This window comes from Anomaloglossus baeobatrachus, chromosome 1, assembly GCF_048569485.1.
Source record: "Anomaloglossus baeobatrachus isolate aAnoBae1 chromosome 1, aAnoBae1.hap1, whole genome shotgun sequence".
Lineage (NCBI taxonomy): Eukaryota > Metazoa > Chordata > Amphibia > Anura > Aromobatidae > Anomaloglossus > Anomaloglossus baeobatrachus.
The window spans coordinates 940,023,540-940,046,977 of NC_134353.1; the positions used below are offsets into that span (position 1 = coordinate 940,023,540).

The 23,438-nt window shown below is 48.7% G+C and overlaps 1 protein-coding gene across 1 annotated transcript; it reads right to left on the reverse strand.

Annotated features, from left to right (window-relative positions):
- Positions 1-201: 201 nt before the first annotated feature.
- On the reverse strand, positions 202-18,295 carry LOC142302546 (UDP-glucuronosyltransferase 3A1-like). Its single transcript, XM_075343653.1, has 7 exons — positions 18,196-18,295; positions 11,178-11,279; positions 6,467-6,581; positions 5,695-6,229; positions 3,276-3,507; positions 2,978-3,197; positions 202-535 (listed from the first exon to the last, which is right to left on the reverse strand). Exons 1-7 carry the CDS (start codon positions 18,290-18,292, stop codon positions 259-261), a joined length of 1,578 nt encoding a protein of 525 aa, XP_075199768.1. The 5' UTR covers positions 18,293-18,295; the 3' UTR covers positions 202-258.
- Between the last annotated feature and the right edge of the window lie 5,143 nt (positions 18,296-23,438).

The window sequence follows — 23,438 nt, forward strand, 5'->3', positions numbered from 1 at the left end:
GAAACACCCGGTGACGGCTTTCACCGGCGGCCATTGTTTGGAGTCATCATTGTGTGACGCTGTGAGAGCAGCAATCAGTGGGATGAAAGCGGCAGGGGATGTACATGGCAATTAGTGAGAAATGTCAAAAACCTTGCTCTTTGTCGATAGTTTTGTTTTTGCAACTGTTAAAATTCAAATTTTTTCACATTTTTGGACGTTTTTATTTATATTTTTTTTAAATTTTATACAGAAAGTAAATATTTAAATAAAAACAACTTAGTTTACTTTTTGTTTCCTGTTGGGGGATAGGAAGGAGATGAGAAGTCTGACAACTTTCACAATGAGGTAGAGGATGACAACCACAATGGTGGCGATAAAGAGGAGGACGTCCAGGAGGTGCTGCTGGTACCAGGGCTGCTGGTAGGAATAAGGACGGAGATGGCCGCCTCCACCGCACTGGATGATGTGCTCCACCCATCCCAATAACTCCCGGTCAGGGGGGAGCGGACGTGAGCGCAGGATGACGCTCTGCTTCATGGCTGTTGTCTTGTAGCTGGGGAAGAAAGAAAGGCACTAAGTTTCCAAATTTTAGCCCCGAGCCCCTCTGTGACATATGCAGCTTTATCCCAAATCATGAATATATACAGTGTGTCCACCCATATCCTGTCCCCCGCCATTAACTTGAGAACGGCGGCAGCTATAGGAATAGACGTGGTGTCTAGGTATAGTAAAGTATCCATGCGCTACGCAATGAAACCACCTATAGCGCCACCTGGTGGAAAACAACGGAGTTAGCATTTTTATCTCGAAAACGGAACGAGATAGAGAAAAAAAGTGAATTACAAAGTTTTGGGCATCATCAATTCAATATGAATCGACACCTTGCATACAGAAATGCTATGATTAGAACGTGTAAAACTCACAAGGCTGCGGACGTGAAGCGATACCTCATGGAGACCTTCCTACAAGTCATTGGGTATGGTGGCTGTGTGGAGTGGCCTCCGCTCACCTGACCCCATTGGACTTCTTTCTGTGAGGTCACATCACACAGCAGGTGTATGTGACCCCTCCACCAACATTGCAGGACCTACGACCACGTATCACAGATGCTTGTGCAAACGTGTCACCTACCATATTGCACAACGTGCAGCAAGATACAGTATGCTGTGCAGAGTCCAGATGAGCATTGCAGCTGACGGGGGCCACTACGAGCATCAAAGTTAAATGATCACCATATGCGTGACCAGCATTCAATGTTTTTTTTTGGGGGGGGGGTCATGGGTTTCATATCATAGCATTTCTGTATGCAAGGTGTCGATTCGTATTGAATTGATGATGCCCTACAACTTTATAATTCACTTTTTTTCTCTATCTCGTTCCGTTTTCGAGATAAAAATACTAACTCAGTTGTTTTCCACCAGGTGGCGCTATAGGTGGTTTCATTGCGTAGCGCATGGCTACTTTACTATACCTAGACACCACTTCTATGCCTATAGCTGCCGCCGTTCTCAAGTTAATGGCGGTGGGTATGGGTGGCCACACTGTATATACTTAGAGGAATCAGGGTGGGGTCAGTTCTAATGGTTAGGGCCGGGTCTAGACAAAGTGGGGCCCTAAAGGCTCACATGTGGCTCCATCACACGAAAACATTTAGGATACATTTACATGCGCTGAGCTCAGGCTGGGAAATGAGTCCAGAACATAGTTACGCTTTTGCTCCTCAGTTTATGCCGTAGAGGGCTTACCACCAGCCTAGCTCCTCCTCACCTCATCCCACTCTCGCAGAGTCCAGGACCTGTGGTGACATCACAGTTACATGATCATGATGTCACCAAAGATCCTGAAGTCATCTCCACATTGGAAGCCACACTGATAATGCTATTATCATCAGTGTGTCTCCTGCTGTACATTCTGGAGGGTCCCATGGGTCGGGGGCCCGGGGTAATTGCCATATTTACCGCACTGTAACGCTGGCCCTGCTAATGGTGCATTGTGTGGCTACCGGTATTACTGCGGACACTTGTGGCAGGCAGGCGTGTGTCTTTCACTGAGTGTCTTGCACCGTTATGGGGGACACAGTCTAGCTGGCACTATTGTGTGGGGTTACTCCGGGGCTCATACTGTTACGTAGAAAACTATGTTTCACACTGTTTATGGGAGGCGACAGTATTGCTTGCATTGCTTATAGGGGGAAGACTGTCACTCTTATAGGAGACACGCAGTGTCTGGCACTGTCGTGGGGGCACCCTGTGTCTGGCACTGTCGTGGGGGCACCCTGTGTCTGGCACTGTCGTGGGGGCACCCTGTGTCTGGCACTGTCGTGGCGGCACCCTGTGTCTGGCACTGTCGTGGCGGCACCCTGTGTCTGGCACTGTCGTGGCGGCACCCTGTGCCTGGCACTGTCGTGGCGGCACCCTGTGCCTGGCACTGTCGTGGGGGCACCCTGTGCCTGGCACTGTCGTGGGGGCACCCTGTGTCTGGCACTGTCGTGGGGGCACCCTGTGTCTGGCACTGTCGTGGGGCCACCCTGTGTCTGGCACTGTCGTGGGGCCACCCTGTGTCTGGCACTGTCGTGGGGCCACCCTGTGTCTGGCACTGTCGTGGGGCCACCCTGTGTCTGGCACTGACGTGGGGGCACCCTGTGTCTGGCACTGACGTGGGGGCACCCTGTGTCTGGCACTGACGTGGGGGCACCCTGTGTCTGGCACTGTCGTGGGGGCACCCTGTGTCTGGCACTGACGTGGGGGCACCCTGTGTCTGGCACTGACGTGGGGGCACCCTGTGTCTGGCACTGACGTGGGGGCACCCTGTGTCTGGCACTGACGTGGGGGCACCCTGTGTCTGGCACTGACGTGGGGGCACCCTGTGTCTGGCACTGACGTGGGGGCACCCTGTGTCTGGCTCCCAGTGCACAGTAATATTTGGGCTTTCCGGTGACCCCTGCCAGCAATGTACCATGACAGTGGTAAGGGGTTACGTCGATCCCCAGACGTACCGGCTGTCTTCTATCACTCGTCGCATGGTGTTTGCAAACTTCTCGGCCTCCATTTCTTCTGGGGGAATGAACGTTCCCATGTTCTTGGCTTTAATGCGGATTAAATTTTCATTCTGGTCTCCAAAAAGTGGGATCCCGAGCACCGGCACCCCGTGGTACACGGCCTCCATCAGACTGTTCATCCCTCCGTGTGTCACCAGGAGCCGCACCTTGGGATGGCCTGAAATGAATTACCATAAAGTGAGAACTCTTTGCAGCAGATCGCTTTACATTCTGGAGTGGATCACAGATCTCTTACCCAACAGATCGTTCTGGGACAACCAGTCCACCAGCCGGATGTTAGGGGCGACCTCCACGTCTATAGGCCACCGCGAGCGCTCATATCTCCAGATGACTTTCTGCCGCATCTGGGCGAAGCCACCATTCATCTCCTTCAGGAACTCCATGACTGGAAGTGAAGAAATCATGGACCCCAGAGTCACCACGATAAAGCCAGAGTCCCCAGAGTCTGAGATAAAGGCCTCCAGGTCCTGCAGAAGACACATAGCAATATGGATAACGGCACATGGACGGCGCGCCCCCTACTGGGCATTGTGGGACATGACAGTGCCAAATAGAATGAAATCAGCCAATACTGACAGAATTCATTACCTTTATCAAAATGAGGTTCTGCAGCAGCTGAGAACTGTGTTTGTCTGTACCGCAGTGACCCCTCATACAGTGCAGCCAGTCATTCCAATATAGCAATAGCCACAAGTGTCCTATATAGAGTGCCTGTAATGCAGCCATACTGCCCTCATACATTGCCAGGCCCATTGCCCCTTATACAGTGTCAGCTCCATTGCCCCTTATACAGTGTCAGCTCCATTGCCCCTTATACAGTGTCAGACCCATTGCCCCTTATACAGTGTCAGACCCATTGCCCCTTATACAGTGTCAGACCCATTGCCCCTTATACAGTGTCAGACCCATTGCCCCTTATGCAGTGTCAGACCCATTGCCCCTTATACAGTGTCAGACCCATTGCCCCTTATACAGTGTCAGGCCCTTTGCACCTTATACAGTGTAAGACATAATGCCCAGTATACAGTGTTCGACCATTGCCCCTTACACAGTATGAGACCCATTGCCCCTTATACAGTGTCAGCTCCATTGCCCCTTATACAGTGTCAGACCCATTGCCCCTTATACAGTGTCAGGCCCATTGCCCCTTATACAGTGTCAGGCCCATTGCCCCTTATACAGTGTCAGGCCCTTTGCACCTTATACAGTGTAAGACATAATGCCCAGTATACAGTGTTCGACCATTGCCCCTTACACAGTATGAGACCCATTGCCCCTTATACAGTGTCAGCGCCATTGCCGCTTATACAGTGTAAGACATAATGCCCCTTATACAGTGTCAGATCCATTGCCCCTTATATAGTATCACCCCATTGCCCCCTATACAGTGTCATACATAATACCCCTTATACAGTGTCATCCACAATACCCCTTATACAGTGGTGGCCCCATTACCCCTTATACAGTATTGGACCATTGCCCCTTATACAGTGTCAACCCATTGCCCCTTATATAGTATCAGCCCCATTGCCCCTTATATAGTATCAGCCCCATTGCCCTTTATACAGTGTCAGAGCCTTAGCCTTTGCACCTTCTACAGTGTCAGACATTATGCCCCGTATACAGTGCCAGAACCATTGCCCCTTACACAGTATGAGACCCATTGCCCCTTATACAGTGTCAGCGCCATTGCCCCTTATATAGTATCAGCCCCATTGCCCCCTATAGTGTCATACACAATACCCCTTATACAGTGTCAGCCCCATTACCCCTTATATAGTATCAGAACCATTGTCCCTTATACAGTATCAGACCCATTGCCCCTTATACAGTGTCAGACCCATTGCCCCTTATACAGTGTTACCCACATTGCCCCTTATACAGTGTTAGCGCCATTGCCACTTATATAGTATCAGCCCCATTGCCCCTATACAGTGTCATCCACAATACCGCTTATACAGTGTCATACACAATATCGCTTATACAGTATCAGCACCATTACCCCTTATATAGTATCAGCCTCATTTCCCCCTATACAGTGTCATCCACAATACCCCTTATACAGTGTCAGCCCCATTGCCCCTTATATAGTATCAGCCCCATTGCCCCCTATACAGTGTCAGACCCATTGCCCCTTATACAGTGTCAGGCCCTTTGCACCTTCTACAGTGTCTGACATTATGCCCCGTATACAGTGTCAGCCCATTGCCCCTTACACAGTATGAGCCCCATTGCCCCTTATACAGTGTCAGCGCTATTACCCCTTACATAGTATCAGTCCCATTGCCCCCTATACAGTGTCATACACAATACCCCTTATACAGTGTCAGCCCCATTACCCCTTATATAGTATCAGCCCCATTGCCCCCTATACAGTATCAGAACCATTGTCCCTTATACAGTGTCAGACCCATTGCCCCTTATACAGTGTTACCCACATTGCCCCTTATACAGCGTCAGGCCCATTGCCCTTTATACAGTACTATACATAATGCCTATTACACAGGTATTAAATACCATGTATACCCAGTGTCCAGTCGGCTCCCCCTAGTGGTGGCTGCGAGGATACAGACATTTATCCTGTAACCCTCTTTGTAGCTCTGTATCAGTGACCCTTCCTCTGAATGCTTTATACACTTGGGCATCCTCCTCACCGCAGACACCGGCTTTGCCGGCCCGGCCAATAATCCTCCGATGCATTTAATGTTCGGTAAGAGCGGTCTGGGAAACTCGATGGTGAAGTCCACATTGTAGATCCAGAGCTCGGCGTCTAGTTGTAGATCAGCTATGGAGGGTCTGGAGCCGGCGGGGAAGTGCTCGTCAATCACCTTCTGGAAGGACGCATCGATCATCCTGTCCACCATGTATGATCCCGCGTACATCACCGTGTTCTTCACACGGTCAAAGAAATCCATGCGGTCAGTGAGCCGGGACTGGAACAACGGGACGTAGGACAGAGGACCGTGGGCCCCGACCCTGCCGGCGTTCATGAAGATCCCCGGGAAGAAGGCGATGTACGGGACGCCCAGCCTGTCCGCCACCAGGAAGGAGCAGGGATTGAAGCCTTCGATCACCGCCAGATCGTACTTTCCCTCCTTTAAAAAGTTCAATATATCAGCCTGGTGCAGAGTGATATTACACTGATAGGAGAGCTGACCCATAAAGACCATGAAGGCGTCGAGGTCGTATCTACAGAGAGGAAGACAAAAAGTATGGAATTAAACACGGCTGCTTCCCTCCGGAAACAGCGCCACCACCGGCCTCAGGCTGGGCTTGGTATTGCAGCAAAGTTTTATTTGAGCTACAATACCAGACACAGCCTGTGGGCATAGGTGGCGCTGTTTATGGAAAGAGCTGGGATCTCCAGGAATAAACTGGATCACAAATCCCAGCATTATAAGAGACAAATCCTTACTACAGACGCACCGGCCCTTGAGATATTTCTTTTGACTCTCGACGAAAAGGTCCCTAAATTCTTGCTTGTATTTCTCGCCCAGGGAGTACGAGGACACGGGATATGGGCTCTGCCGGAGCACGTGATCTAAGGGGAGACATAGGGGGACCGTGAGTAACATATTGGGTGTAAAATAAGTCACTAATGTGTCATAAATGACCCCAGAGATGAGAGAGCCTGCCCCCAATATATAAAGCAGGTCACCAGAGAAATAGGAACATGACTTTATAAATCCACAAAGATAGGTTATGTGTAATAATGAGAAGTGACACAGGGAGAAAGTATTGAATACGCTACTGAAATGTATTTAAGACTTGGTACATTCATGAAGCTTCCTGACTCCTCCTGTATGGAGACACTAGTCGCCTGCATTGCTCAGGTGGGATTTTGGCCCATACCTACACATTAGTCGCCTGCATTGCTCAGGTGGGATTTTGGCCCATACCTACACATTAGTCGCCTGCATTGCTCAGGTGGGATTTTGGTCCATTCTTACACACACACACACGCACACACGCACACACGCACGCACACACGCACACACGCACACACGTCCCAGCTCCTATGAACTCTAAGCTTTAGTTCCTTCCATACGTTTTCTATTGGATTCAGCTCTGGTGATCGGCTCGGCCATTCTAGCAGATTTCTTTTCTTTTTCTGAAACCAGTAGTGAGTTTCCCATTGTTTTGCTGAAATGTTCACCCTCGTTTCATCATCATCCTGGTAGACGGCAGCAGATTTTTATCAGGAATGTCTCACTACATTTCTCTATTTATCCTTCCTTAAATTATATGAAATTTGCCAGTGTCGTCTATTGAAAAACAGCCCAAAACTATGATGTTCCCACCTTCACACCTCACTGTTGGTGTTTTTGGGGTCATTTACCTTTTGGCCTCCAAACATAGTGTGTATTTTGGCCTCCAATGAGTTCAGTTTTGGTCTCATCTGTCTCCCAGTATTTTACAGACTTCTCTAAATATTGATGAAACTTTAAACGCTCTTGAACCCGCTATTTGTTCAGTGATGGAGTCTTGCATGATGAGCCTGCATACAGGAGCGTGCATACAGGAGCGTGCATACAGGAGCGTGCATACAGGAGCCTGCATACAGGAGCCTGCATACAGGAGCCTGCATACAGGAGCGTGCATACAGGAGCGTGCATACAGGAGCGTGCATACAGGAGCGTGCATACAGGAGCGTGCATACAGGAGCGTGCATACAGGAGCCTGCATACAGGAGCCTGCATACAGGAGCCTGCATACAGGAGCGTGCATACAGGAGCGTGCATACAGGAGCCTGCATACAGGAGCCTGCATACAGGAGCCTGCATACAGGAGCCTGCATACAGGAGCCTGCATACAGGAGCGTGCATACAGGAGCGTGCATACAGGAGCGTGCATACAGGAGCGTGCATACAGGCCATGGAGAGGGAGTGAAGTTATGATTGTGTAACAACTCACACAGAAGACAGGTAAAACACTAAAAACTGCAACTAACCCAGCCAGTTCTACTAAGGTTCTTGACCACGTATGAACTGGAATAACCCTCACCACAGACTAACTTCGGGTTACTCGGACCTAGGCTGTCTAACAGGCTGTTGCGAGCCTCTCATAACTCCTAAAGAAAAAGGGGGACAGAGCAGAGAGCAATATACCTAAAATAGGGAAGGAAGGAGTGCTGAGATAGACAAAGATCCCAAAGTGAGTAAAAACAAAACCCCAAAATACAAAGTGGAAAAATAAAGAACTTTCTGCTAGGAGAGTATGTCACCAACTTCCTAACAAGAAACAAAAAAGGTAGGTGCAGTGTCAGGAGCATAAACAGCAGAGAAATTAACCCTCACTGGTCTCTCACTAACTGGCCTTAACAAACAGCAGTATGGCTGGACTTTCAAATAAGAATATCACCACCATGAACCAGCAACTAAGGGAAAGTTGCCCCACCCAAAAGGTGATTGGACAGACAAATAGACAAGTGGAAACACCTACTAGCCTAAAAAGACAAAAGCGAGGATAAAAGGCAATCAACACCCAGAGAAATGGTAAATCTACAGTGGCTCAATGGAAAAAGGGAAACCAACCACAAAGCACAGGTTCAAGGGATCGAATCCCGACGCATGACAATTGCCTATTATTTTCTTTGAAAAAATGCTACCTGATTACAGGTCTTTCTGTAGCTCTCCTCAGGTGGTTATCTGTTATGATTCAGGGACCGGGGAGGATCAAATAATACATAATCCCAAAAGGTAACAGAGTGGCTGGAAACTTAACGGACTGCAGACCTAATCCTGACACACAACTAGAAGTAGCCGTGGGGCGAGCCTACGATGACCTAGATGCCTGGACAAAGCCGGAGAACTAAATAATCTCACAGATAGAAATATAAGAAAGCTAATCTGCCTCGGAGCAGTTCCCAAAGATAGATAGATAGCCCCCCACATGTAAAGGCTACGGTGATATGGAAAAACACAATACAAAGCCAGAAAGGACAGATTTCAGCAAAGGTGAGGCCCAAACTATCTTTATAGAAAAGGATAGGAAAGAGCAACTGTCTGCAGCCGTAAAAACCCTAAGAAATGCCAGCACTACTGATATGGAAAAATCCTGAGGTCACACAACCTCTCCCCCACTGTATCAGCACTCAAATGTTACTGGGATCCAAAAAACACTAATACAGATGAGGGACTGAAAAATACCAAGCATGACAAAACACAAATCTTGCAAAATCATGGAGCTAAGAATACAGACACTCCCAACAGGGAATGATCCCATTCCACCACAAACTCCACACCGACAAATTAAGAATCATGCCAGTCCTCTGCAGGTATGTCGCTTCCATTCCACACATCAACTACACTGCCAGCACTGACCACAAGAGGGAGCTCCGAACTGGAAAACGTATTCACAACAATTATCGGCTCTTGGACAACTCTTCTAATAATTCTTTTCACTCCTCTGTCTGAAATCTTGCAGCGAGCACCTGGTCGTGTCTGGTTTATGGTGTAATGATGTTCTTTCTACTTCCGGATTATGAACCCAACATATGCTTACTGGAACCTTCAGTAGTTTAGACATTGTAACCAATACAATAAGAATGTTTTGTAACAATAAGGTTGTAAAGGTCTCGAGACAGCTCACTGGTTTTACCCATCATGAGATGTTTCTTGTGTGGCACCTTTGTAATGAGACACCTTTTTATAGGCCATCAGTTGAACCAGCTGATATTATTTATCATTAAGTGGCAGGATTGCTTTCTAGTTACTGATAGATTTCACCTTGTGTCATGACTTTCCAGGGCTTTTTGCACCACTCTTTCTTCATGTGTTCAATACTTTTCCCTGTGTCATTTCTCATTATTACACAGAACCTAATTTATGAATACCTATGGGTTGATTTCTTTGTCTGTGTAAATTGTATGGGTTGTTCCCGACATCTGGTGAGAAATTCATGTCAATAGCAGCTTTAGAAATATATTCACTTAGAAAATTGGTGACGTGACAATACTTATTTCACCCGCTTTAGATAGACACGAGATAAATAGAACAATAAATAGCAAGATATTCGATAGCTGTCATGATTCCTGGGCTCAGTGTGTCTTGGACGCAAAGTGACAGCTCAGTCATCCAATGTAGTGTTGGGGCGTGCTGAGCTGGCGGTGTGTTGATTGACAGCTCAGCCATCCAATCTGAGACTAAGAGCTGTTGAGCTTCTTCAGGTGCTCCCTGTTGTACGCAATTGCCTAGCTACTTGGCTGAGCAGTCAGTCCCAGATTACTACCCGCCGTAGCATTTCTTCATCAGTGCATGTTGGCTTCATTTACTTGTGCTCTGTGTTTCGATCTATCGATGCCAGACCTTGGACCTCCCCTGACAATCCGTTTACCTTGCCCCTTTGCTTTGGGCAGTTATCCATCTGGTATTCTCACTCGGATTGTGACCTGACTACGTCTTTGTCTATTCCCTTAGTTCATGACGTGCCCTCTTGGTATCTGACCCTGGCGCACGGCTTGTTTGTGTAGTACAGATAGATAGGTCATGATCCAGGCCACCTTTTCCCTGCTGTTGGTTACACCCAGCTTTGGCCTGGTCATGTCAGGGGTTAACTTCCCTTGCCTCGTTCCGGATGTCAGGACGCTATATATCGCCTCTCTACCTATGGCTCAGTGCCAGTGATATTTCTGCCGTGCAGCATGCATACTGGCTCTGGTGAGTGTTCCCGATCTGTCCTGCCTCCCTGTTACTGTGTCCTGACTTGTACCCTTCCCTGTTTGTCTCCCTGTCCCGGTCCCTGACTTCCCACTCCTGTCTGTTGTTTGTGTTTCCCTCTGTATACCTGATCTCCCAGCTTCCGACTCAGTTCTGTTTTCTGATTGATTTTGATACTCCCCTTGCAGTGACTTGGCTTTCCTGGCTAGACCCTGACTGTTTGACTACTCTATTGCCCCCTGGTGGTTCGCCTGCTAACTGCCTGCTGATGTTACTTTGCTGTACTTCAGCTGTCCTTCTGTTACAGTGTGACTTTGTCTCTTCTTCACTACTCTGCTGCCACCTAGTGGGGAATACGCTGTACTACGTCTTACTAGCCCTTGGTACAGCGTGATAGATAGATAGATAGATAGATAGAGGGATAGATAGATAGAGGGATAGATAGATAGATAGATAGATAGATAGGTAGATATTCTGACCTGGAAGCATGCCATCTCCAAATTGAAGGAACATTCTGACCTCGTGGCCATTGTTATGGAGTATACGGGAAATCTTGTCCATCAGCAGATAGTGGCTCCCACCTAAAATATAATCAGAAATACAGTAATTCCTGAATCTATGGGACAGACCAGGACTGTCTCCTTAGTTGCCTATATGCACACAGACCGTTCACCTCTAGAGAGCCCTCACATGTATACAGGGGAATGGTATATACTGGAGTGATCTACTGACTATTGCCTCCATCCAGTCGTGTATCTTAAAACTTACTGTCTGTGCCCAAATGCAAACTCTCCAACCTGAATCCCAGCGGTCACAGGACTTTATTGGTATAGGTCTACTATGGGCCAAAATTAGGTCTCACTAGGGTACTGGTGCATCTGCAACACCTGCATAGTTATGTCCCTGCCTCCATAATGCCAAATATATGTTTGCTGTATACGTAGATAATAATGTATGATAACCTATGAACGAGACCGGCACAAACGGACAAAACGCCTCTGCACAGCGGAAGAGAATGGGGTCCCTGGTGCCACCGATTGGTCACTATTGTTTCCTAGGATTATGACCTTTTAAAGACTCAAAAAAAATAAAGAAAAAGTAGAATATTCTCCAAAACAAAAATATCTCCATTTGTAGACAGACCTGCCAATCACCAGTCATTTTTTTTTACAAAGCCTCCTCATTTCAGAAACTCAAAAGTAATTATATATATATTTTTTTTTATTTATTTATCAAATTTCTGATTTTTTTTCAGTACTTAATTAAAAAAAAAACACCACAAACTTTGCAAGTTTGCCATCACAATAATTTGTTTTTACTCCCAATATATGATGTAAAAACAAAACCCAAAAATCAAATGACATAATTGTGTGGGGGTTTTTTTTTCACCATTTCTTCACACATGGAATTTTTCCTGTTTTTTTCAGTAAAGTGAACAGTGTTTTTCAAAAATTACAATTCATCCTCCAACAAAAACCTAACAAGTTGTCACATAACTATGTTATGGTTCTTGGAAGAGGTATCACAAGTGTCTCCCGTCTTTAAGAGACTTGGGACATCTCTGTGATTTCAGCTTCATTGCTCTGTGATTTGAAACTTGTTTTACTTTCTCTTTGTGCAGCAAGGGTTAATGTTATTTTCCTTGCTAGCAGCTACTGGTTAGTTCTCCTCAGGTGCAGCCAGTTTGTGACCATTCCTGTGTCCTTTAAATAGTCACATGATCCATCACCTGAGGCCGGTAATAGAATCTTCATGCTTAACTAACCACCCTGGAGAAAGGAAGCCTCTGGTATGGAAGCCACTGGACTCCGGCTGCTGCTGTGGTAGTTTTGCTGGTGGAAGTCGGGCTGCTTGCAGTCCTGGTGCTTGGCTGTAACTGTGGAAGTTGGGGTATATCCTTTTTTGTCTGTCCCTCTGTCTGTCCTCCTTTTCCTTTGTTATATTACCATAGTGGTAATGTCTAGTCTAGTGCTCTCATCGGTCTTGGCACTATACAGGGTGAATGGAGGGACAGTTAGGGACTAGGCACGTGATAGTGAAGAAGGGAAGGACTCTTTTAGGGACATTAGGGGACAAACACAGGTTAATGTCAGGTGGTGTCCCAACCTCCGCTCCCTATCATTAGGGGTTCCATCTCCTTTACCATCCCCATTGATTCCTGTGTTTCACCTCGCACCCGGACAGTCGTTGGTCCGAGTGTGACAAGAGGGGAGTAAAAAACAAAAGTGCAATAATGGAAAATCGCTGTTTGAAGGAATTAAGGGGTCAACATTGACTTGTAGGATTGTGACCGCCTGGCTCTCTCCTCTATGAAGATGCTATTTGTCTGCACAGACACAACACAATAAATGAGGGCTTATAATTTGCTGAATTTTAGGGACCTCCAGGGGCACATTCTGCCTATGGCAGCACTAAAATGGTGGCTGTATTGCTATTGCTTGTAACTAATAAGAAGGACTAGTAGGAGGAGTTTGCAGCAGGGATAACTGCGGGGAGCGTCCTTCGCGTGCGTGTGACTGCGGGGAGCGTCCTCCGCGTGCGTGTGACCGCAGGGAGCGGCCTCCGCGTGCGTGTGACCGCAGGGAGCGGCCTCCGCGTGCGTGTGACCGCAGGGAGCGGCCTCCGCGTGCGTGTGACCGCAGGGAGCGGCCTCCGCGTGCGTGTGACCGCAGGGAGCGGCCTCCGCGTGCGTGTGACCGCAGGGAGCGGCCTCCGCGTGCGTGTGACCGCAGGGAGCGGCCTCCGCGTGCGTGTGACCGCAGGGAGCGGCCTCCGCGTGCGTGTGACCGCAGGGAGCGGCCTCCGCGTGCGCGACTGCGGGAAGCGGCCTCCGCGTGCGCGACTGCGGGAAGCGGCCTCCGCGTGCGTGACTGCGGGAAGCGGCCTCCATGTGCGTGACTGCGGGAAGCGGCCTCCATGTGCGTGACTGCGGGAAGCGGCCTCCATGTGCGTGACTGCGGGAAGCGGCCTCCATGTGCGTGACTGCGGGAAGCGGCCTCCATGTGCGTGACTGCGGGAAGCGGCCTCCATGTGCGTGACTGCGGGAAGCGGCCTCCATGTGCGTGACTGCGGGAAGCGGCCTCCATGTGCGTGACTGCGGGAAGCGGCCTCCATGTGCGTGACTGCGGGAAGCGGCCTCCATGTGCGTGACTGTAGGAAGTGTCCTCCATGTGCGTGACTGTAGGAAGCGTCCTCCATGTCCGTGACTGTAGGAAGCATCCTCCATGTGCGTGACTGTAGGAAGCGTCCTCCATGTGCGTGACTGTAGGAAGTGTCCTCCATGTGCGTGACTGTAGGAAGCGTCCTCCATGTGCGTGACTGTAGGAAGCGTCCTCCATGTGCGTGACTGCGGGCAGCGTCCTCCATGTGCGTGACACGGGTTTGTTAGCTGCACTTTAGTTGGCTGTAAGATCATGGTGTCCTCTGTAAGCTGAGCCCCTGGCTGACTGCCTGCACCTCACATGGGTTGAAGTCTGAGGATCACGGTTGCCAATTTGACTCTTTATTTTTCTGGACAGCTTATCCAAAAATCACAGACACAATATTTTTTTACAGACTCATTGGAAAAGCGCAATAAATCATTATGATTCTAAGTGATTGATGTCTACAGCCCATAATTCTGATATGAAGACGAGAGCTGCCTTCACTGTAGACTGTAAAATGCTGAGAATTACAGTAATAACCTGTATAAGTGTCTACAAAAACATCAGACGCGGGAACAATGTGCCCCATATTTACAGACTGTCCTGGAATTTCTGGGAGGTTGGCAATCCAGCTGAGGATAATGTGGAGGATCCAGTGGTCAGAAAATCCCCCCAAAAAGTGGCTGCAATATTCTAATATTCTGTAATCTTCACTATTTTCAAGATCTCCAGTAACCCTGTGCATAGCTCCTGCTGCTCTCAGCTGAAAAGTACATACAATGGTATCCAGTGCAGACAACGCTCTGTGAGCTAAACATCTCAGACTCCAGACTGATACATTGTATCCAGTGCAGACAACGCTCTGTGAGCTAAACATCCCAGACTGCAGACTGATACATTGTATCCAGTACAGACAACGCTCTGTGAGCTAAACATCCCAGACTGCAGACTGATACATTGTATCCAGTGCAGACAATGCTCTGTGAGCTAAACATCCCGGACTCCAGACTGATACATTGTATCCAGTGCAGACAATGCTCTGTGAGCTAAACATCCCGGACTCCAGACTGATACATTGTATCCAGCACAGACAACGCTCTGTGAGCTAAACACCCCAGACTCCAGACTGATACATTGTATCCAGTACAGACAACGCTCTGTGAGCTAAACACCCCAGACTCCAGACTGATACATTGTATCCAGTGCAGACAACGCTCTGTGAGCTAAACATCCCAGACTCCAGACTGATACATTGTATCCAGTGCAGACAATGCTCTGTGAGCTAAACATCCCAGACTGCAGACTGATACATTGTATCCAGTGCAGACAATGCTCTGTGAGCTAAACATCTCAGACTGCAGACTGATACATTGTATCCAGTGCAGACAATGCTCTGTGAGCTAAACATCTCAGACTGCAGACTGATACATTGTATCCAATACAGACAATGCTCTGTGAGCTCAATAGTGTGGACTCTAGACAGAGACATTGTATCCAGTGTAGACAACGCTCTGTGAGCTAAACATCCCGGACTCCAGACTGATACATTGTATCCAGTGCAGACAACGCTCTGTGAGCTGAACATCCCAGACTCCAGACTGATACATTGTATCCTGTGCAGACAACGCTCTGTGAGCTAAACATTCTGGACTCCAGACTGATACATTGTAAGGCTATGTGCGCACAGTGCGTTTTTCGCGGCGTTTTTGTGCGTTTTTAGCGGCCAAAAACGCACAAAAACGCAGCGTCAAAAAGACGCAGTGTGCGAACCTAGCCTAACAATCCAGCAGAGATCTGTGCAGCTGCTGCAGAAGTGTGATACTTCTGCCTGGATAAAAGTCCCATTTAGTGCTAAACCTTCTCACAGCTGAAGGTTTCTTACAATTGTATCCAGTGCAGACAATGCTCTGTGAGCTAAACACATCAGCAGCCGCTGCACAGATCTCACTGCTGGTTTGTTACAGTGTATTAGTCTGGAGTCCGGGGTGTTTAGCTCATAGAGCATTGTCTGCACTGGATGCAATATATCAGTCTGGAGATATTTAGCTCATAGAGCATTGTCTGCACTGGATGCAATATATCAGTCTGGAGATATTTAGCTCACAGAGCGTTTTTTGCACTGGATATAATTGCAAACAACCTTCAGCTGTGAGAAGTGTTAACTCTAAATGGGACTTTTATCCAGGCAGACACATCACACACCTGCAGCAGCTGCACAGATCTCACTGCTGGTTTGTTACAATGTATCAGTCTGGAGTCTGGGATGTTTAGCTCACAGAGCGTTGTCTGCACTGGATACAATGTATCAGTCTGGAGTCTGGGATGTTTAGCTCACAGAGCATTGTCTGCACTGGATACAATGTATCAGTCTGGAGTCTGGGATGTTTAGCCCACAGAGCGTTGTCTGCACTGGATACAATGTATCAGTCTGGAGTCCGGGGTGTTTAGCTCACAGAGTGTTGTCTGCATTGGATACAATGTATCAGTCTGGAATGTTTAGCTCACAGAGCGTTGTCTGCACTGGATACAATGTATCAGTCTGGAGTCTGGGGTGTTTAGCTCACAGAGCGTTGTCTGCACTGGATACAATGTATCAGTCTGGAGTCTGGGGTGTTTAGCTCACAGAGCGTTGTCTGCACTGGATACAATGTATCAGTCTGGAGTCTGGGATGTTTAGCTCACAGAGCGTTGTCTGCACTGGATACAATGTATCAGTCTGGAGTCTGGGATGTTTAGCTCACAGAGCATTGTCTGCACTGGATACAATGTATCAGTCTGGAGTCTGGGATGTTTAGCCCACAGAGCGTTGTCTGCACTGGATACAATGTATCAGTCTGGAGTCCGGGGTGTTTAGCTCACAGAGTGTTGTCTGCATTGGATACAATGTATCAGTCTGGAATGTTTAGCTCACAGAGCGTTGTCTGCACTGGATACAATGTATCAGTCTGGAGTCTGGGGTGTTTAGCTCACAGAGCGTTGTCTGCACTGGATACAATGTATCAGTCTGGAGTCTGGGGTGTTTAGCTCACAGAGCGTTGTCTGCACTGGATACAATGTATCAGTCTGGAGTCTGGGATGTTTAGCTCACAGAGCGTTGTCTGCACTGGATACAATGTATCAGTCTGGAGTCTGGAATGTTTAGCTCACAGAGCGTTGTCTGCACTGGATACAATGTATCAGTCTGGAGTGTTTAGCTCACAGAGCGTTGTCTGCACTGGATACAATGTATCAGTCTGGAGTCTGGGATGTTTAGCTCACAGAGCGTTGTCTGCACTGGATACAATGTATCAGTCTGGAGTCCGGGGTGTTTAGCTCACAGAGCGTTGTCTGCACTGGATACAATGTATCAGTCTGGAGTCTGGGGTGTTTAGCTCACAGAGCGTTGTCTGCACTGGATACAATGTATCAGTCTGGAGTCCAGGGTGTTTAGCTCACAGAGCGTTGTCTGCACTGGATACAATGTATCAGTCTGGAGTCCGGGATGTTTAGCTCACAGAGCATTGTCTGCACTGGATACAATGTATCAGTCTGGAGTCCGGGGTGTTTAGCTCACAGAGCGTTGTCTGCACTGGATACAATGTATCAGTCTGGAGTCCGGGGTGTTTAGCTCACAGAGCATTGTCTGCACTGGATACAATGTATCAGTCTGGAGTCTGAGGTGTTTAGCTCACAGAGCATTGTCTGCACTGGATACAATGTATCAGTCTGGAGTCCGGGATGTTTAGCTCACAGAGCATTGTCTGCACTGGATACAATGTATCAGTCTGGAGTCCGGGATGTTTAGCTCACAGAGCATTGTCTGCACTGGATACAATGTATCAGCTGAAAGCAAAACTACATATATACAGGGTCACTGCTGAATGGGAACAAGAGTTTTCTTTCACTGACAGCAAGCAGTGATTTTGGAAATGGCAATTGGAACATAACAGCTAATGCAAAGTTGTAAAACGTTTTGCAGAGATGAAACTCTTCTGAGCACAGCGTGTACTGTGCTATGGGCAGGATGTAAGGGTGCGGGTGCGGTACATAGCGGGGGATGGGCATATCTATGCTGGGGCCCCTTTTTGAACTTAAAATGTGAGGTCAATTTTGCAGTCCCATGTAAAACTATAAACAAGACAACATATCCTGTGACTCGGCTCTACTGACAGCCTCAGCTCTGCTACATCCTTACAGAAGCAATGGTGGGGGCAGTCTGGGGGGGAAGCTTAACCCTATATTTGGTGATTATTTGCCATTTTTAATACTTATACAGTAATATAATGGGATACTTTGCATTAACTCTTTAGTATCAGGAGGAGAATCCAGTGACACTTCCCAGACATGTAGCAGAGCTGGAGCGCTCAGGACTTACCCACAAAGCAGAGTGTGAGGATCCGGGCCGCCTGCAGAAGCGGAACCTGTAAGAAGAGCAGCAGGATGAGAGGCCTCTGCGCCCCGGCCATTGCCATTCTGCTTCCTCTGCTGCACAGTCTGGAGAGAGGTCAGAGGCATGTGTCATGTGGGAGGGGCCAATGTTAGCCACGCCCCTTCTGGCTGGAAGTATTCCCAGTAATGAGAATAAAACATTAACCTGAAGCAAATGCTAAAATGACCACCATAAACACCAGGCGATGTGCTGCCGAGAGCAATGACTTACTGTTCCACCATAAACACCGGGCGATGTGCTGCCGAGAGCAATGATTTACTGTTCCACCATAAACACCGGGCGATGTGCTGCCGAGAGCAATGACTTACTGTTCCACCATAAACAGCGGGCGATGTGCTGCCGAGAGCAATGATATACTGTTCCACCATAAATATCGGGGGATGTGCTGCCGAGAGCAATAATTTACTGTTCCACCATAAACAGCGGGCGATGTGCTGCCGAGAGCAATGATTTACTGTTCCACCATAAACACCGGGCGATGTGCTGCCGAGAGCAATGATTTACTGTTCCACCATAAACACCGGGTGATGTGCTGCCGAGAGCAATGACTTACTGTTCCACCATAAACACCGGGTGATGTGCTGCCGAGAGCAATGATTTACTGTTCCTCCATAAACATCGGGGGATGTGCTGCCGAGAGCAATGACTTACTGTTCCACCATAAACACCGGGCGATGTGCTGCCGAGAGCAATGATATACTGTTCCACCATAAACACCGGGTGATGTGCTGCCAAGAGCAATGATTTACTGTTCCACCATAAACAGCGGGCGATGTGCTGCCGAGAGCAATGATTTACTGTTCCACCATAAACACCGGGTGATGTGCTGCCAAGAGCAATGATTTACTGTTCCACCATAAACAGCGGGCGATGTGCTGCCAAGAGCAATGATTTACTGTTCCACCATAAACACCGGGCGATGTGCTGCCGAGAGCAATGATTTACTGTTCCACCATAAACACCGGGTGATGTGCTGCCAAGAGCAATGATTTACTGTTCCACCATAAACAGCGGGCGATGTGCTGCCGAGAGCAATGATTTACTGTTCCACCATAAACAGCGGGCGATGTGCTGCCGAGAGCAATGATTTACTGTTCCACCATAAACACCGGGTGATGTGCTGCCAAGAGCAATGATTTACTGTTCCACCATAAACTCCGGGCGATGTGCTGCCGAGAGCAATGATTTACTGTTCCACCATAAACACCAGGTGATGTGCTGCCAAGAGCAATGATTTACTGTTCCACCATAAACTCCGGGCAATGTGCTGCCGAGAGCAATGATTTACTGTTCCACCATAAACACCGGGCGATGTGCTGCCGAGAGCAATGATTTACTGTTCCACCATAAACACCGGGCGATGTGCTGCCAAGAGCAATGATTTACTGTTCCACCATAAACACCGGGCGATGTGCTGCCAAGAGCAATGATTTACTGTTCCACCATAAACACCGGGCGATGTGCTGCCGAGAGCAATGATTTACTGTTCTACCATAAACACCGGGCGATGTGCTGCCAAGAGCAATGATTTACTGTTCCACCATAAACACCGGGCGATGTGCTGCCGAGAGCAATGATTTACTGTTCTACCATAAACACCGGGCGATGTGCTGCCAAGAGCAATGATTTACTGTTCCCCCATAAACACCGGGCGATGTGCTGCCGAGAGCAATAATTTACTGTTCCACCATAAACACCGGGTGATGTGCTGCCGAGAGCAATGATTTACTGTTCCACTATATACACCGGGCGATGTGCTGCCGAGAGCAATGATTTACTGTTCCACCATAAACACCGGGCGATGTGCTGCTGAGAGCAATGATTTACTGTTCCACCATAAACTCCGGGCGATGTGCTGCCGAGAGCAATGACTTACTGTTCCACCATAAACACCGGGCGATGTGCTGCCGAGAGCAATGATTTACTGTTCCACCATAAACACCGGGCGATGTGCTGCCAAGAGCAATGATTTACTGTTCCACCATAAACACTGGGCGATGTGCTGCTGAGAGCAATGATTTACTGTTCCACCATAAACACCAGGCGATGTGCTGCCAAGAGCAATGATTTACTGTTCCACCATAAATACCGGGTGATGTGCTGCCGAGAGCAATGATTTACTGTTCCACCATAAACACCAGGCGATGTGCTGCCGAGAGCAGTGATTTACTGTTCCACCATAAACACCGGGCGATGTGCTGCCGAGAGCAATGATTTACTGTTCCACCATAAGCACCGGCGATGTGCTGCCGAGACCAATGATTTACTGTTCCACCATAAACACCGGGCGATGTGCTGCCGAGACCAATGATTTACTGTTCTACCATAAACACCGGGCGATGTGCTGCCGAGAGCAATGATTTACTGTTCCACCATAAACACCAGGCGATGTGCTGCCGAGAGCAATGATTTACTGTTCCACCATAAATGATTCAATTAAATGACTTGATGAATGAGTATTTTGCTTGATTGTTGGGTTATTACTGGAGGTAATTATAAATGTGGATGCTGAGTTCACACTGTATGACACACACACTGCATACTACACTCACTGTACGTTACACACACACACACACACTGCATACTACACTCACTGTACGTTACACACACACACACACTGCATACTACACTCACTGTACGTTACACACACACACACTGCATACTACACTCACTGTACGTTACACACACACACACACTGCATACTACACTCACTGTACGTTACACACACACACACACACTGCATACTACACTCACTGTACGTTACACACACACACACTGCATACTACACTCACTGTACGTTACACACACACACACACTGCATACTACACTCACTGTACGTTACACACATACACACACACTGCATACTACACTCACTGTACGTTACACACACACACACACACTGCATACTACACTCACTGTACGTTACACACACACACACACACTGCATACTACACTCACTGTACGTTACACACACACACACACTGCATACTACACTCACTCTGTATTACACACACACACACACACACTGCATACTACACTCACTGTACGTTACACACACACACACTGCATACTACACTCACTCTGTATTACACACACACACACTGCATACTACACTCACTGTATGTTACACACACACTGCATACTACACTCACTGTATGTTACACACACACTGCATACTACACTCACTGTATGTTACACACACACTGCATACTACACTCACTCTGTATTACACACACACACTGCATACTACACTCACTCTGTATTACACACACACACTGCATACTACACTCACTCTGTATTACACACACACACTGCATACTACACTCACTCTGTATTACACACACACACTGCATACTACACTCACTGTATATTACACACACATACACACTGCATACTACACTCACTGTACGTTACACACATTTCATGCTGAACACACACTGTATGACACACACACTCCGCAGAGGGATTGACCTTTGGTCACATAACCGTGATGTGATGAAATGTTTGCTTTGTATAGTCAGGCGGCCACAGACTGACTGTTCACTGGACTTTCAGCCATGTAGGATTTTGTTGGGGGCCCTTTTGGGGATCGGGGCTTTGAGGACTTACCTAGTACCTACCACATTCCGCTCTCAATCTCCGCAAATTCCAACCCTGCATACTAATATGTCAAGGTGCAGGAAAGGGGTTAAGAATATGTTTACTGGTGGGGTGCACACTTGACTGCTTGTACTGGTGGGGTGCACACTGGACTGCTTGTACTGGTGGGGCGCACACTGGACTGCTTGTACTGGAGGGGTGCACACTGGACTGCTTGTACTGGTGGGGCGCACACTGGACTGCTTGTACTGGTGGGGCGCACACTGGACTGCTTGTACTGGTGGGGCGCACACTGGACTGCTTGTACTGGTGGGGTGCACACTGGACTGCTTGTACTGGTGGGGTGCACACTGGACTGCTTGTACTGGTGGGGTGCACACTGGACTGCTTGTACTGGTGGGGCGCACACTGGACCTGCTTGTACTGGTGGGGCGCACACTGACTGCTTGTACTGGTGGGGTGCACACTGGACTGCTTGTACTGGTGGGGCGCACACTGGACTGCTTGTACTGGTGGGGGCGCACACTGGACTGCTTGTACTGGTTGGGTGCACACTGGACCGCTTGTACTGGTGGGGCGCACACTGGACCGCTTGTACTGGTGGGGCGCACACTGGACCGCTTGTACTGGAGGGGCGCACACTGGACTGCTTGTACTGGAGGGGTGCACACTGGACTGCTTGTACTGGTGGAGTGCACACTGGACTGCTTGTACTGGAGGGGTGCACACTGGACTGCTTGTACTGGAGGGGTGCACACTGGACTGCTTGTACTGGAGGGGTGCACACTGCACTGCTTGTACTGGAGGGGCGCACACTGGACTGCTTGTACTGGAGGGGGTGCACACTGGACTGCTTGTACTGGTGGGGTGCACACTGGACTGCTTGTACTGGTGGGGCGCACACTGGACTGCTTGTACTGGTGGGGTGCACACTGGACTGCTTGTACTGGTGGGGCGCACACTGGACTGCTTGTACTGGTGGGGTGCACACTGGACTGCTTGTACTGGTGGGGTGCACACTGGACTGCTTGTACTGGTGGGGTGCACACTGGACTGCTTGTACTGGTGGGGTGCACACTGGACTGCTTGTACTGGAGGGGTGCACACTGGACTGCTTGTACTGGTGGGGTGCACACTGGACTGCTTGTACTGGGTGGGGCGCACACTGGACTGCTTGTACTGGTGGGGCGCACACTGGACTGCTTGTACTGGTGGGGTGCACACTGGACTGCTTGTACTGGTGGGGCGCACACTGGACTGCTTGTACTGGTGGGGCGCACACTGGACCGCTTGTACTGGTTGGGTGCACACTGGACCGCTTGTACTGGTGGGGCGCACACTGGACCGCTTGTACTGGTGGGGCGCACACTGGACCGCTTGTACTGGAGGGGCGCACACTGGACTGCTTGTACTGGTGGAGTGCACACTGGACTGCTTGTACTGGAGGGGTGCACACTGGACTGCTTGTACTGGAGGGGTGCACACTGGACTGCTTGTACTGGAGGGGTGCACACTGGACTGCTTGTACTGGAGGGGTGCACACTGCACTGCTTGTACTGGAGGGGCGC